This window comes from Myxine glutinosa, chromosome 6 (assembly GCF_964187855.1).
Source record: "Myxine glutinosa chromosome 6, kmMyxGlut1.1, whole genome shotgun sequence".
In the NCBI taxonomy this organism is placed as follows: domain Eukaryota; kingdom Metazoa; phylum Chordata; class Myxini; order Myxiniformes; family Myxinidae; genus Myxine; species Myxine glutinosa.
This window is the reverse complement of record NC_136266.1, coordinates 122,278,861-122,296,184: the sequence shown is the minus strand read 5'-3', so window position 1 is coordinate 122,296,184 and position 17,324 is coordinate 122,278,861. Positions and strand designations below refer to the sequence as shown.

Here is a 17,324-nt window from a genome sequence, read left to right as displayed (position 1 = left end):
ATTCCATAACATACGGTAACATTAAATTCTCGACTTATGCTCGGTTTAGGTGCGAGTCGGGGTTCAATGCCCCTGAGGGTGTCCTTGGTTCAATGAAGCTCAACTTGCATCGGCATCAGAGTTTTTAACGCCTTACAAACAGGTAAAACCATGGTAGAATATTTTACCTCATCCCAATGGATTAAAGCTGCCAGATTCAGAGAAAGCAAAAATGAATCTCCCGGCCTTGATTTCATTGCAACATCAAAATTCTTCGGAGACGCCCTTCCCAGATTATTCTTTAGTTGCGGCCTTCTACAGCGACCACTTTACTCGACCTTGGGACAAGACAAAATAAGGATCGGATGATCTGACTTGTGAGATCCACAAGGGGGGTGTTAGTTCAGCTGCCAGGGCACTATTTTTTACTCTAACTCAGCAGGAGATGGGGAAAGGAGGGGAGAGGGTTGGTATGGTGTAGTGGGGGGACATCTGTTTTGCCTGTCTGTCTGCGTGTCATCACTTTTGTCCGTCATGATATATATATAACGTATATATTTCAAAACTTCACGGGGTGGAAATATCAAGTGTGGTGTGTGCCCTAGAAGTTTAAAATAGTAACGTAATCTCCTATTTCTGTGTCCAATCATGCAGCTGTTAGTGAAAATAGCTACAGGCCTCGGTGAATAAAAATGCCATTTTGCAAGCTGGGACTATGGTTCAAAAAAGGACTCGAATTAGGAACCAAAATCACGTTTCAATCTTCATAAACAACTGCTTCTGGTAAAAGTAACACAGCAAAGACACTTACCCTTGTTGTGACCCTGTAGTTGCGACTGAGAGTTCACTGCCACTTTGCACAAGGAGCAGTGCAGCTGTTTTCTCATCTTCTGCTCCTCTGTTCCACCGACATTTTCTTCAACTGCTACTGCTTTTACAGCCCAGTCGGACTCGTCTCCAGTTCCTGTCTGCGTGGTGTTGGTGCTCGGAGAGACGGACAAGACGGACGATTGTTTCGGAGGATCTGTGAACGTCTGTGACGGATGGACGGCAGGCCATGACCCCGTCGAGTCGTGCAACCCTTGGTTGAACGCGTCTGAGGTGAAGATAAATACTATAGTGACCTCAGTGCAAGGGTTGCAATTGTGTTGCGGAAAAGGTCACTGGCAAGGTCAAACGAGCAGGCATTGTAATAAGAGTGGCCGGCTGCAAACAAATATAGGCCGCTCTATTTTACAGGCATGAGGATGATACCAAAACTGTAGAATACACATTTTGATGGTAAAACTGGTGCAGAGATACCTGCCTCGTGAGTGGATTGATGGATCGTTAGTTTATCTCCAAATACTCATGTTGTAACATCACAACATGGGCCTACAGAATGAGTCCTCTGACAAGATGGCCAAATGACATGAGATAAAAACTATGACATTACAGGTGTGTGTGTGTGTGTGTGTGTGTGTGTGTTTCTCGACCTGCATGTTCAGAGTGGTCTGCAGGGGCAGTGGGGGCATCTGTGCAGGTTGACTTGGTGGACGAGCAGGGATTAGCAGGTGCTGCAGCCAGGGAAGGGGAGTCAGGTTGCCTGCAGGCTTTGGTGCCCTCCTTGGATTTGAGCTTCTTGACATGTTTATGCCCTTTGTAGTGTGAGTCAGCTTGGTTCTACAAAGCAGAACAAATGAACCGGTCAGGCTCATTTCGTATGGGGGCAGGAGACGTGGCATGTCAGCATCGGCAATTCTTTGTGCAGGGTTTTGTAAAAGGTTTCCGCAACATTTTTGCTCCCAATTAAACCCAAAATGGCAGTTGCATTGCCAAAGTTTGCAACTGCTTGAGTGTTTGCAATTTTAGAGCAAAAATGCATAGCTTCCAATGGCATCCTTGTTCGCAAATTTGCTCCCACAATTGCAAACATGCTTACTGCAAATAAGCATGCTTGCCAAGTGCTTATGAACAGCCAGAAAGCGCTTCTATGCCACGTGTGCAGACAGAAAGCAGAGCAATGAAAGCAATTGTGACCAACAAACAAAATTGATTCACTGCAGCTCCAGTATTACATGTTAACAGGAGTATAAGTGTCCAATTTTGTTTGTATCCTTTCATACAATGCCCTTTCTTCATTGGAAGAGGCATTTGGATTGACAGCTTCACAACAAGCCTGGTGTTTCCATGTTCATCACTTGATGCTCAACATTTGATGAAGAATGGTGCAATAATGACAACTGACTTGGTGTGAGGCCTGGACGGCTATGCGAGCTCAGCGTTTTTCTTTGAAATGGAAATTTGGTGTAGATTTCTATTTTTAGTCATTTAAGACTCCCATAGTAGTTTGGACGTACAGTATATTGCATGCAGGAAATGAATATTTCATTGTACTGTTGCATGAATTACAAGGAGACAAATCAACACAGTACATGCAATTTGAACCTGGGATCCTGGCATCATCGGGTAGGTAAGTCGTCAGATGGGAATACCAAACAGGCCAAATGGAAAATCCTTTTATTAACTATGACTGTTCTGCTATAGTGTAGGCCTTTCCAAGAGCTGAGACACTGCAATATGTGTACTTTCAGGTCATGTTCACAGTGAGGTTTATCTCGAAGGTCACGAAGGAAGTTTCCGTTAACCACTGCATCAAACTGTAAGGAATGGACCGAAAGGGTCCCTGCTGTACTCTAGATGCATCTACCCATGTACGAGCGCAACTTACGTTCCTACAAATGCATGATCAAAAATAACCCATAACTTGCACCAGAAGAAAATAAATGCAGAAGTCAAACATGAAGTTTATGCTCACTTACTCTCTTCAAACGAGCTTTTGTGTGGAACCACTTACCAGACAAAAGGAATATTGTTCGGGCCTACACAGCAGTTCCTGGCATGCAGAGTGCTATATATGCAACTCATCATGCCCATAATGAACTCATTAAGGGAAGTCATGCCCGGCTGAGTGCACACCCGCAAGCAAGCTTGTGCGTGCGCCTTCGCCAGGGGATCAGACATAATATGCCATACACCGCACTCAAGTGGGGCGTTGGGTTTTGCAGCCACAGGCAGAAGGATGACGGAATTTGAGGCCCTGTTAGTAATAAAGAGTGGCTTACATTCTGGAAAAAAAACCTCCAAGATGTCATGGACAAGCATTTGTAGTAGGGTGGTTCAATTTTGACCTTTAGCTTAGTTCATAACTTCGACGGATGTGCGGAGTATCGTTGAGAGAGAGGAAGACAAATGATAAATTGCGAAAGATGATGGGAATAGAGCCTGTGATTGATGCTGTGAAGAGGAACAGGTTGAGATGGTTTGGTCATGTGTTGAGGAAGGATGAAAGTGACTGGTTGAGAAGAGTGATGGAAATGAATGTAGAAGGAAGTAGAAGACGGGGAAGACCGAGAAAGACTTGGCTAAAGATGGTGGAAGAAGAAATGCGGGCAAGGGGGTTAACAAGGAGAGATGCAGAAAATAGGGCAAAATGGAGAAGATTGTCATGGGGACCGCAAGGCTAACCCCCGCTCTAGCAGGGAAAATGGCCTTTAAAATGCATGTTGTTTGTTAGTTCATAACCAAACATGTATAAGTGGCCTTGGCAGACCATCAGCATAATACAAGGCAGGCAATCTTTGTTTTTGCTATATGTTTTTGTTAACCAGAAATTTAATCATTTGACACAGTTCTACCCTCTTTGTTATTTCACTTGCCACCATCTTGATTTTCAGCGGGTGCTTTGAAGGGAGGAAATGGGGGATTGTGGGTATTCGTTAGCAACACATTAAAATAACTTCTTCAGTAAAAAAAAATTATCTAATTAAATTACTTCCTGCCTTTTATGAACAAAAATGCAAGTCAAATTTGAAACTTCATTATACTGCTTGATTGGCCGACTTCTGTTACCCATTCATGAATCTTTGGAGTAAGAAAATGGTATTCCAAAGTAACTGAACTCAAAGTCGGCCAAAAGCTAACATAGCTATCAGTGTTTGGACTCAATCTTTTAATTTCCATGTTCATTTTGATTACTTCTTTATAACTGTATTTCGACTCGATCCTGTAATCATTCCGTGTATTCTAATATATTTTTATATTGCTTCCAAAAATATTACTATATATAATCTTGTGTGCTCTCCTTGTCCTTCTAAATCAAAGGTTTCCAAACGCAGCGTCACGACCCAAACTTGAAAAGATCCCCTCAAAATCCTGTTTTTTGGGGGGAATTTTCACATCAAACACATTTTCTCTGACAACTTTTATCATTGGTACTAGAATCAAGTAGGGTCCAGTACTGTTTGGGTCATAAGGCAAATATGATTTAAAATTTGGGGTCGTGGACAAAATAGTTTGGGAACCACTGTTCGAAAGGCCTCCTGCCGTCAGGGTGTAACAGGGTGTAACAGAATGGACTCGATATTTTTATTGCTTTGTAACTTTTTTATTTGACATCAGCATAGCATAAAACAGCTTAATATTGTGTAGAAAATAATAGAACAACTTTTCATTTCCACATATTACAGAATAACTTTTCACTAAAAAACACTAATTATATTAATGTAATAAATTTATGGCATATTAAAAATATCTAGTCATTTCTTTTTCACCCTGTATATAAAGCCAGTTTGTTTTTTGGACAACGTATGCATGTATGTGTGGACGGACGCGTTGGTTGGACAACTGGCCCGACTCCACCTAAAAATTTAAGCTGAAAAAAAAACACGTCTGCCATTTTGTGAAGGCACATGGGCCTCAGGCCTCAGGCCTCCTGTGTCAGCCATGGCCCGGTGCATTTGAAGACCTGAGTGGAAGAAGTACTTAAGTCACATTTTTGGGCAAAGTGAGTTAGAACCAGGAACTCCATCCACAATATGGTAACAATCCATGTCTGTAATAATTTTACATTTTGTGACTTAAGTACTTCCTCCACTCGGATCTTCAATTGGAATTGTCCGAGCTATTTAACCACGATGTATTATATATGTGCATAAGCAGCAGGCATGTTTTTGCTCAATTTATGTGACCCGGGTACTTTTTTATTATTTTAGGGAGCAATGGCGGGGCAGTGGTCTGTGGCCTATACACCACCCAAATAAAGGGATGAGCAATTTGTTTAATAAATTAAGGTTTTTGCCTGTAATTTTGATTTTAGCCTGAGTTTTCAAGAAAAACAGAATGGTTGTCCATCATAATCAATAGGCATGTTTTTGCTTCATGTATGTAATCTGGGTTGTAGCGGTATGTTGTCTATACACCACCCAAATAAAGGGATCAGCAATTTGTGTAATAAATGAAGGTTTTTGTGCGTAATTTTGGATGTAGGCCGAGTTTTCAAGGCTGATTAGTGTAAAAATACAGAAGGGGTTTTCTTCGTCTTACTATAATTCATCAAATGTCCGTCTGTCCGTCCGTCCGTTCCCAGGTACCGCAAAAACGGCTGTACCGATCGCAATGATATTTTGGGTGGGTAATCCTGGGACCGTCTGGAGTAAAATAGGCTATATTGTTTTTCCAATTTCAGCTTTGGTCTCAGGCATTTTCAGGTTTGGACTCCTGCATAACGTTATTTTCCCGGGTACCGCACAAACGGCTGCACCGATCGCAACCTGACGAATGAAAACACACAGTTAAAAATAATGACATCAGACAAAGACATTTTATAAGGACATGGGTTGAATCCGGCTTGAGAGAATGCCAACCCCCTCCCCACCATCACGGTCGTCTCTCCAACTCACAATCCCACGAGATATGCGGAAAGGACGACCCAAAACCAATTATATTCTTTTTGATTCATATGTAAACATCATTAAAAGTACCTCATGACCTCGGCCAAATTTCAAACGACATGGGTTTAATCTCTGCATGAGAGAATTCCACATAGCTATTTGGGCAGTGTATAAGCTAACAGATCGCTGTCCCCATCGATCTTGCCAAGGCCGTAACACCTATCGGCTCAAAATCCTTTTAACTATTGACTTGGTAGTTTTTACAATGAAGGAAACACGTATCGGGAGTACATACTACATAGCGATTGTGAATGTGACAGCTCTGAGGCGTGTTTTGCTTCACATCGCAGTGATGGCGAGCACCAACATGGCGGCTGTAAGATTAAAATCTGGCTTCAAGCCCCCTCACCACCCAAGGCCTTCTACCAGACATATTACCATGCTCCTCCCCCTTCATTCCCGTTCTTCAAAGCAAAGCAGTAAAAAATAGTTGTAGCGCCATTATATATTACTAGCAACGGTACCGGCTTCAATTGGGAGGCACAAATGATTATTTATACGATTTATAACATCCGTTAAATCATATCACATGCAAATCATCAAAATGTAAACAGTATTTGTAGAATTTCAATTAAAAAACCACATCACTGTTCATATCGGTAAATATTATTCCATCGTGTTTCAAATCGTGATATCAACTGTACGCTTTTCTTTAGGAAAAAAAAATGGAATGAATTTGTACTTCTTCTTCAGCTTCGAACTTCAGGATGGACGACATTGCTGATAAAAGTTCCTTTTCTCTCTTTAAAGTTCTTGGCAAACATTTTTATATTGTCGCTGCTGCCAACGCGACGCCATGGCATTATTCATTACATTCATTCATTCATTAATTTATTCATTGAAGCCCCGCCCATGGGGCGGGTACCGTCGCTAGTGTATGCAATCCAAATAAATAGATGAGCATGCAATTTGCCTGATTTTTGTTGTGATTGAAGTTGTAGTTGTTGTTTTGAAGATGGCGTCTGTTTAGGTTGTGGGTGGTTCATGTGCAGCCACCCGGCTGCTGGTTGCATCATTTATGTGGGCGTGTCTGCCACCTCTCTATAACCAGTTATCTGGTACTCATTTTGCTGACCTCTGAAGGATGACAGGCTGAATCAACCCCACCAGGCGTTAATTCAATGGGATTCTAATTCAGGACCTTATGATCGCAAGCCCGCCACCCGAACCATTAGGCCAACACCAGGTATGTCTGTTTAGGTATGTCTGTATAACAGAAACTGTGTATTTGGTTGACAAATAGTACCCTCACTGCTAATTCTCCCCAGGGAAAGTCTCATTTGTTGGACTGTATTATATATTAACCTGCGTTTTCATGGCTAAATCGTGTGAAAATATGAAAGGGACACTCATCATTTTGACTGCGCTTAACTACTAGAAGAATAATAAATGTTGGCATCGCTGCATTAATAGGGGTTTAAAACAGACATGTTTATGATTAAATGGACACTAATTTTTGTTCCAAGAAAATCAATTGATACCTTTCAACCAAGAAAATCGATTATTTCCAACAGTACCATTTTTATTATTTTGCGACATTGATACCATTTATACCTTCAGGACAAGGTTATGCACAAGGTTCTATGAACCAGATAAAGAAACATAGCACAGATTTAACAAATATCTCCCCCTAACTTCCCTGCCAACAGAAGACCTATAAATATTATTCTACTCCCATCATGAAAACGACTGCAACCATGAAGTTTTATTAGCGAGGTGGACGATGTGGGAATGAAGGTTGGGGGTGCGATGATGAAAAGGAAATATATATAATACATGCAATAAACTCATATCCTGGGGTGACCGATTACTCAAATATAAACGACGGAGGTGAAAATGTAATTCAACGCGATGTAACAGCAAAACATTAATGTTTGCGTGGTAACTTTATAGAAACCTATGAACACTGTAATGTGCCATCAAATCTGGAGTTGCAATTCATTTTATTTTTACTTCTATTTACAAATGCCTAATGCAATTTAACCCCACAATGAATTATAGTTACTGAACCATTTTGGCACTCTGCCTGACATAATGATCAAGAAAGGTTGCTCATTTTCATAATTACATCAAGCCATGTAAACGAGGCTTTTGCAAAAGCCAGAGATATGGATGCAACAAGTTTAAAGAAAAGAACGTATTCAATTAAAGTAAAGGGCGACCCCCAAAAACGGATAGACATGGATACCCTTTGTAAAGATAGACATGGACAATTAGGCAAAAGACATTCTGTGGAGAGCTTTCTTGAAACAGACTCCTACAAGAAGACTCAAATCGAATGTAAACGTGAGTTTGGAACTTACACTGGGTCCTGCAATTCACGGATAATTGCCTGGGTCAAGAAGTTCAGAAAACAAGGCACTGTCGCAAATCTCAACAGTAAAAGTGCTGGAGGACCAACACATTCAGGACGTCCTCAAGATGTAAGGTCTCCTGGGAACATTGATGTTGTTTGTGATTCACTGGGCAGAAGCCCCCGACCCCGATCCAGTGTTTGAGTGTCCTCTTCACTCAGAAAAATGCACTACCTGGGTCGCAAACGGTAAACGTGGAATCTTCATCCCTTCCTGTTTTGATGACAACACAGACAAGACATTGACTGTCAATACGAAACACGTCACATCCAAGTTCTTGGGAAGTTTTGGAGGATCCAATGCATGGGGAGTTAGTGGAGAGGAGCAATGGATTCAAAGCGATGGAGCTCCTGCCCACACTTCACTTCAAATGATTCACTGAACTCACTCAACACGCACTTTGGTGACAGTCATCAGTCGAAGACTTGCAGGCGATGATGCCAATCATCAAGGAAGCCAATTTACAATGGAGGAGAAAAGATCGTGTGCAGTTATGGGGGATTAAAATGGCTTTAAAAGCACCATCCCGAAGGACTGCAGAGGCAGCCATGATTGGATAAAACATAGAGAGCTCACCACTAGCTTGTCTGAAAAGGGACAGGACAAGACCACGTGCCTCAACCTTCTCCTGCAGAGTTTCAACAGAGATGTCCTCCACCCCTGCAAAAACACTTCTTATGAGATTTGAAGAATCTTTTTCAGATTTCGTTCAGATATCATTAAAAATCATGGGAAATCTTTTTTAAGGTAAAGGTGTCAGCCCACTTCCAGGAGTACAAGATGGGACCCAGAAGCTCTGGCTGCGCAAGAGGAGAGGAGCACCTTACACAAAATGCTTTGACGTGTTGAGGAGAAGGGTGCCACGTGTTGTGGTGGAGTACGCAAAGTTCACAGAAATGTAATCTTACATGACGGGTAATATCTCATGGTAAAGTCAAGAAGGTTGAAAGACTGGCAAGTCTCGAGAATGTGAGAAAGGAAGAAGGCAAAAGTGCAGAATATATAACAAAGAATGATTTTTCCGGAGTAAAGGGAGTAATTATATGAGACTTGCATGGCTTCAATATCGCATTCGTGATGTGAAAGCCGATTGCAAACTTCTCGAGATTAGATAAGTTTAAATGGATGCAGATGCTGCGTGCCCAACACTAGAGATGTAGAGATTGTTCCAGTAAAGCATGGAATCATTGGCAAAGTGGAATGGGGGTTATCCAGGGAGCAAAATATGTCATTTATACAAAGAAAGAAAAAAATAATTGTTCCTAAAACACAGCAGTAGGTATCACCAGGCTCGATGGAAAGAGCAGAAGAAAAGATGCCCATCAAAGGAGGCATGCTGTTTACATGTGCGAATAAAACATGCCTGCCAGGCATCCAGAGGTCCCTACATGCCATTGGTGAACCTAACAAGGAAAGCTGGATGCCAAATTGTGGGGGGAACGTGGGATGTTTCCACATGGACAGACCTGACCTCATTCTTGAGATAAATGAACTCCATCCATTATTATGGAAAGTAGAGCAGATTAGGGTGAAGCCCCACATTCAAACGCATGTCGATGTCGAGAAATACATCAACACTGGATAATGTTTGTGAGTTGAGACATATTGTATACTGTGTGTCTGACATGCTGTCTGCCATTGACTTTTGCTTGTTATTAAAATATTAAACTTTTGCGCTGAATGACATCCAACCTCATGAACTTCAACTCCTCTCTGAAAGAATCCTTTGTAATCGTGAGTTTACCATACTATAACCTCTTTCACCCTGAAGGTGACTGCAGAACATGAGCATCTTCCCATAGTGCAATGGGTCCTTCCGACTACAGGTGGCTACGCTTACTTCCAATTGTGAGTTGTCATGGATCTTATCGATCAAATGCCCTCAACTCTATTGGCATCATCGCCTGCTGACATCAATCCTTTCGTCTTTTCAACCAGCCTGATCTCTCACGATCAGTTTCCATTAAACCTTGTCACTCACCTCTGGACATTGTGCTGCTTCACTCTCAGCGATAGTCGTAGGCCAAAAGTGCTAAACAAGAGGACAGAACAATCTGTCTTCACCTATATTGGGCATTCAACAGCATCTGGCATCTTGCTCTTCTTATCAAGCTTGTTTTCTGCCTGCGGCATACAAGGCCTCCCTCGTATCTGGCTTTCTGACTTCCTCAATTTGTTCAGTCAATGCCTCTGCAAAAGATACGGTATTTTTAACTTCTATGCCTCAGCATGAGCCATGACCTCTCCTGAGCTGCCCTTAAAGCAGAGCTGGCTTCCAAAGCCTGTTGCGGAACTACTCATGTGGGCATCTTCCATCATTCCAAGTAATTCCTTGAAATATCAGAAATATTCATAGCCTACAAGATCTTTGTCACTAGATAAATGAAGGATTGCTTTCCCCTATAGCCTGGTGCCCCATGTTCACATCTTTCTTTCCTGGATTATGTGGGATCTGAAGCTCTCAATTTTATTGTCATTTCTTATGATGAGGCAGAAGCAGAAGGCTTATTGCTCTCAAACAATAGACAGGTCAATGGCCTCTCTTAGTTTTATACCACCTCTTTTCTGGTCCTATATTCCTCTGCTCTCTCAGCCATTCATCTCTCATGGGCCCCTCAAGAAAACCCATGTGCTTCCAGTAACGGTCTTGTTCAACTCCAAAAAATCCAGGCTCATTGCGCACCTCAACTCATTTGTTCCTTGATTCCATTTGTAGAACCAGTTTAACACCACGTGGGTTGACTCAGCCTGTCATCCTTTAAGATTGGCGAAATGAGTACCAGCTTACTGGGGAAAGCCATTCGAGTTTCTTCCGTAGGACCCATCCAGGATTGTACTCCTTAGCCAATGAAACTGCTTCGGCAGCTCCAATGCTCCTCATGACGTGAAAGGATTGGTTATGATTATTCCAACACTCTTACTGGCAGGTGTCCTTCTCTCTCCTCATTCACTTGTTGCATCCACCTGCTGCCTCACTGTCGCTATGTTGCCTTTTTTTCCCTGCGTCCACCTCGCTCTTCCAGGAGCCTAGATTTTGTGTATGAAAAACAAATCAAGGACAGATATTTTCACGAGGATTTGAGGATTTTGTCCTCTTATCGATTGCAAGCTCACCGGAGTGTAATGCACAGCTACTCTACATTCGAAAATTCTTATTTCAAAACTTAATGACATGAGTAAAAGGAAGAAAATAATAAAAAGATGCAATAATAAAAGAAGAGTGCATGGGTTATTGGCCCCCATTGGACTTAGTCTGAAACAGGGGCTTATGGATTGGTTCTCGTCTGTCCATCCGTCTGCGCGTGTGTCCGCAACCATATCTCGGACAAATAAGGACCGATTTTGTTCATACTTGGCACAAAGACAATGATGATATACATATGCACATCATTTTGTTTTGCGATGCGAACAAATATGGCCGAATGGTGGCCATTTTAGTTTTAAAAAAACCTTGATGTTGAACACGTCCTCAACCATTTCTCGGACATGCATTTACCAATATTGTTTCAACTTGACGCACAGATAACCAGAAAACCACAATACAGAATCACATTGAATCAAAATCATCCGTCCACAACTTTTTGAATTATCCTCCTTTGTATCGTTTTGGGCCTGATCTCCCAATGGTGAAGAATCACTTTAAAAATTATACTAGCCGGATCCCGATCTTCACCAAAATTGAATCGATTCCTCCTTGTCAAACACACAACCTCTCCACCAAGTTTCGTTCAAATCCGTCCATAACTTTTTGAGATATCCTGCTATATGTTAGTTTTAGCCCTATTACTCACTGGGGAAGTATCACTGAAAATTTTTTATAATTCGGATATACGAATCCATATTCAGATCTTCACCAAAATCGAATAAATTCTTCCTCATCACACACACAACCGGTCCACCAAGTTTTGTCCGAATCCGTCCACAACTTTTTGAGATTTATTGTTCACAAACAAAAGGGACAAACAGATAGACAGTGGTGAAAACATAACCTACATCCACCTTTGGTGGCGGAGGTAACAATTATGGCTTACATATGCACGTCATTGTTTTTCTGGATCAAATCCAAGATGGCCGACTGGTGGCCATTTTGTTAGTTAAACATGTCCCCAACCATTTATCGGACATGCATGGACCGATGTTGTTCAAACTTGGCAAAAAGACAAAACATGAGAGTATACATATGCAGAAGCCTGGTGTTGGCTTAGCGGTTAGGGTGCCGGCTTGGGATCCTAGGATCCTGAGTTCATAATCCCGGTCGATCGCCGAATTAACACCAGGGCGGTTGACTCAGCCTGTCATCCTTCCGAGGTCGGCAAATTGAGTACCAGCTTGCTGGGATGAATGATCATGGTGTGTACCCCGGTTTAGAATAGGTACACCGTATCCCTGCACATCGTAAGAGGCGACCAAGGGTTGGCGTCAGGAAGGGCATCTGGCCATAAAAACATTGCCTCAAACAGGGAACCATGATTGTCATGGGGCCCGCAAGGCTAACCCCTGCTCCAGCGGGGAAAATGGCCTCAAAACGATCATTCATTCATTCATTCATTCAATGCTGGGAGAAGGAGCCTGGTGTTGGCTTAGCGGTTCGGGTACCGGCTTGGGATCCTAGGATCCTGGATTCGAATCCCGGTCGATCGCTGAATTAACACCAGGGGGGTTGACGGTTGACTCAGCCTGTCATCCTCCAGGGGTCGGCAAATTGAGTACCAGCTTGCTGTGATGAATGATCCCGGTGTGTACCCCGACCTAGAATAGGTACACCGTATCCCTGCGCATCATAAGAGGCGACTACGGGTTGGCGTCAGGAGGACATCCGGCCATAAAAACTGCCTCAAAAAGGGAACCATGAGGTCATGGGGCCCGCAAGGCTCAAGCAGGGAAAATGGCCTTAAAACGATCATTCATTCATTCAACCAATGCTGGGAGAAGGGACACCCAGCTTAACGTCAATCTGAGTGATACAACACCCTGTCTGCCAAGCACCAATCAGACAGTTTGTAGTTGGGTGAGGAATTGAACTCAGACTACCATCTTGTTAGAACATTTGTTTTAATCTCTATACATAAGTATATTTTGGAAGAAAAATGCAATGAATGAGATTTTGATTCTCCGCTTGATTCGGAGCCAAGAATGTGTCAGCGTTTCCCCTGTTTGTACGTTCGTTGTCTTAGTTGTGGATGAATATTACAAAATCACTGGTACGATAAACGAATTATAAGCCATGTGACCAAACTTTGTTGCATCCAGCAGTCCTGTGGGCAAACGTGGAGCAGAAACTTGGGTTTAACACTAAATCAGGGTATTGATTTCAGGGCTTTCGTTTAAAGTAGATGGATGGCAAAGCAAAGGCTGGAACAAAGACAAATGGCTTGATGAGGGCTGTGCCAAGCTCAGCGGATTGCAACCGATCCACCACCAATGCCCTTGACCCAGACATACTGCAGGCTTGTTTGTAATGTAATTTAATCTGCACATTACAGTAACATTTTGAACATTTCTGATGCTGATGTACCATAATCTATGACAGAGCATCTGTGCTGTGACGTAGTTTCTTGAACAAGATTATACTGGGTGGTTTGCCATTGCCTTCCCAGTTGTAGTCCATCAGAGGGATGGCACACGCGTCAATGAATCACCCTGCCTGTGAAACACCAGGATGATGGTTTATAGCTAGGCAGAGATTCCAACCCAGGCTCGACATCTTGGAGGTGAGTGTGCACCATCCTGCCAGGTCATTTTGAACATAAACAATGCAAAAAAGTGCTACAATCTATCTATAATTCCAGTAATCTCTGTCTGTCTGTCTGTACGTTTGTTTGTTTGTCTGTGACCGCTGTTTCTCGACAACCACGGGTCCGATATACTTTTAACTTGCCAGGTATATTGCTGGGGACCCGAGGATGTGCCTTTTCAAGGTTTCATATTAATCGGACAATTACTTACCGAGCTATGTCCAAAAAACGATTCAACCAATCAGAGAGCAGCGAACGATCGCGTGTGCCGAACGTGGCGGGCACACTCTGCCTCGGATGGCACATTTGAGAGCGTATTCATTTATTTCACGTTTGCAAACTATGTTGGCGTTAAACTATGTTTTAAAACTAATAAAAACGAATTTGCGATTCATTCGCTTTCCTGCGCGTTTGTGTACGCGATGGCGATTTCTTTACCAAACTCCGGAAGCCGTTCGCTTTGGACCGAACCATTTCATGTAAATAGAGGGGGGGGGGTTCTGTGGTCGTTGCGAATGGACCAAACCATTCATGTAAATAGAGGGGGGGGGATTGTCACTGTACTCGCAAGCCGTTCGCCGTTCGCTTTGGCGTTTTTTTTTTTTTTTTTTTTTTTTTTTTTTTTTTTTTTTTTTTTTTTTTTGTATACAATATCGAGGCTCGTGAAAGAGCGAACATTAATCACACAGAAAGACAAACCGACACATAAAACATATAACATAGGGAGCGGTAGACAAGATGGGGAGAGAGGGGGAAGGACACAAACACAACATTTGAGAGCAGGGACCGAGAGACATGGAGACATCGAGAGATCTGAGAGAGGGCGAGGGCTTTGGGGGGGGCGTGGGAAGGGGGCAGTGGGAGAGGTATAAAACATATGGACACTGCCAGGACTTCCAGGAAAGAAGTTGGAATTTCAAACAAGGTGGATCTGGGGTGAATTAGCGGGGGTAGAAAAGATCAAGGTTTTGGATGGGGGAAGATAAGAGATGGTGGTGAACAGCTGTTTTAAAGACCTGGAGGGAGGAGTGGGATTGAAGGGAGTGAGGGAGTTTGTTCCAGAGGCGGGAGAAAAGAGGAATGAAAGAGTGAAGGTGAGCGGAGAGCCGAGATTTCGGCAGTTTAACCATCAGAGGGTTGCTGGCAGATCTTGTGCGACCTGTAGGAATATTTGGGGGACAGAGCACAGAGAGAGCTGGGGGTGCAAGGCCGGAGAGGAGTCGGTAGAAGACAGAAAGACCACCTACCTGCCTGCGGTGAGTGAGTGAAAGGCCCTCAGAGATAGCTTCATCGCGGGAGATTCCAATAATTCTGAAAGCTTTGGTTTCAACAGCGTGAAGCCGAGCTAGGTGTGAGGCAGGAGCACCGGCCCATAGGGGAGAACAGTATTCCATTGAGCTGCGGATGAAAGCCTTGTATGTGGTGAGGAGCTCAGGTGTGCCGAGGAAGGACTTCGCACGACGGAGGATGCCCAGTCGGCGACTGGCTTTGGAGGCCAGCTTGGAAATGTGGTTTTCCCAAGAAAGATCATGGCAGATAGTGAGACCCAAAATCTTGAGCGACAGAACTTCTTGGAGAGGATTGTTGAGAAAGTAGATGGGAGGGTTGTCCAGTCGATCTTTTCGGAGAGACATAGTAAGAGTGTGAGATTTGTCAGGATTGAAAGACATGTTCCACTTGTTTGACCAGTCTGTGATTTTGTCCAGGTCTTCAGAGAGTGAGGAGGCAGCAGACTGCCGATCTGAGGGAAGAGGAATGGAGCGGCAGAGGGTGGAGTCATCAGCAAAGAGATAGAGAGGATTTTCGAGAGAGTCAGAGAGATCATTGATGAAGACCAGAAAAAGCACGGGGCCCAGAACACTGCCTTGGGGAACTCCAGCCTGAACAGGAAGAGGAGATGAGAGAAACCCATTCAGGGCCACACGTTGACGACGACTAGAGAGGAAGTCCGCCAGCCATGCGTGGAGATTTCCATGGATACCAAAGGAGGAGAGTTTGGTGAGCAGAGCGGGGTGCCAGACCGTGTCGAAGGCACGTGATATGTCGAGGGAGACAGCTCTAATTTCCTGTTTGGCATTGAGGACCTCCATCCATTGTTGAGACAGCAGAAGCAGCATGTCCAGAGTAGAGTGACCTGGTCTGAAACCAAATTGATGATCAGAGATCAAGCCATTGGAGAAGAGGAAAGATTTCATATCAGAAGCAATGATGGATTCCATGACTTTGCTGATAATTGGGAGAAGGCTGATTGGTCTGTAGTTGCTAGGATCTGTTTTTGCACCTTTTTTGTGCAAAGCGGTGATGTTGGCTGATTTCCAAGCAGATGGCAGTTGACCTTGAGCAAAAGAGAGGGTGAAGAGAACAGAGAGAGGGTGAGATAGAGCAGCAGAGCAGGATTTTAGGACCCGTGGGCTGATGCCGTCGGGTCCAGTTGCAGAATCAGAGTCGAGGGTTGACAGAAACTTTTCCACCTTGTCAGGAGGAAAGGACACGGAGTCCAGGAGCAGCAGGGTACGACTGGGTATGGTGGGTACAGAGAGGGATGGGTTTGGGACACAAGATTTAGAGGCAAACACAGAGTTGAGGCATTCAGCTTTTTCACGTGCGGAGTCAGCTGTGTAGCCGTTTGAGGTAAGGGAGGGGATGGAGGGGGAACAAACACCAGAAACGGATTTGACCAGACGCCACCAGGATTTGGAAGAGGGAGACAGATAAGAGAGTTCGGTCTTGAGAACGGAGAGATATTGTTTCCTGGCTCTCCTGAGGGTGGACACACACTTGTTTCGGGCTTTGTGGAAGGAAATGAGATTTCCTTCCGTTGGATTTGCTTTCCAGGAGACGAAGGCAAGTTGTTTCTGGGCAACAGCCTCACCACAAGATTCCGTGTACCATGGACGGGAGGAAGGGTATGACAACTGAAGACGAGATGGGATAAATCTGTGCATGAGAGAGAGCAATTTACTTTGGAAGAATTCCCAGGATGAGTTGATGTCAGAGGTGGTAGAGATGGGAGACCAGTCCAGATGATTGATGGCTGCTTGAAGACCGTGCCAGTTGGCCTGAGTGAAATGCCAGACTCGTCGACGCTGAGCAGGCTCCCTGAGGATGGTCAGAGAGATGTCCACTTTAACAAGGACATGATCAGATGTTCCGATCGGAGCAGAAGAAGAGCAGCAGACATTTTCAGGGAAGTTAGACATAACCAAGTCCAGAAGAGAAGATGTTCCGTTGACTGAGATCCGGGTCGGGAAATTGACAGATTGTGTCAGTCCCAGTGAGTCGCAGAAGTCCTTTGCTGAGGAGCCATGGCTGGTGAGAGAGGTACCCACACCCAGCCAACTGGCATGATGACAGTTGAAATCACCACATATGAGGAAGAGAGAGTTGGGATGAGTAGATAGAAGTTGGTCCATATCATCAGACAGCGAGATGTAGATGGAGTCATCACTGTTTGGTGGACGGTACAACACACATATGAACAAGAG

At 43.7% G+C, this 17,324-nt stretch overlaps 1 protein-coding gene across 2 annotated transcripts in view; it reads right to left on the bottom strand.

Annotated features, from left to right (window-relative positions):
• The window catches only part of LOC137430247 (zinc finger protein 385D-like), a 161,730-nt gene that overhangs the window by 11,684 nt on the left and 132,722 nt on the right, over positions 1-17,324 (bottom strand). For both annotated transcript variants that reach the window (XM_068120961.2, XM_068120962.2), the window contains 2 exons: positions 1,455-1,641; positions 791-1,075 (listed from right to left, as the gene is read on the bottom strand). In XM_068120961.2, the coding sequence (XP_067977062.1) occupies positions 791-1,075; positions 1,455-1,641 (472 nt within the window). The remainder of the gene's footprint in view (positions 1-790; positions 1,076-1,454; positions 1,642-17,324) is intronic.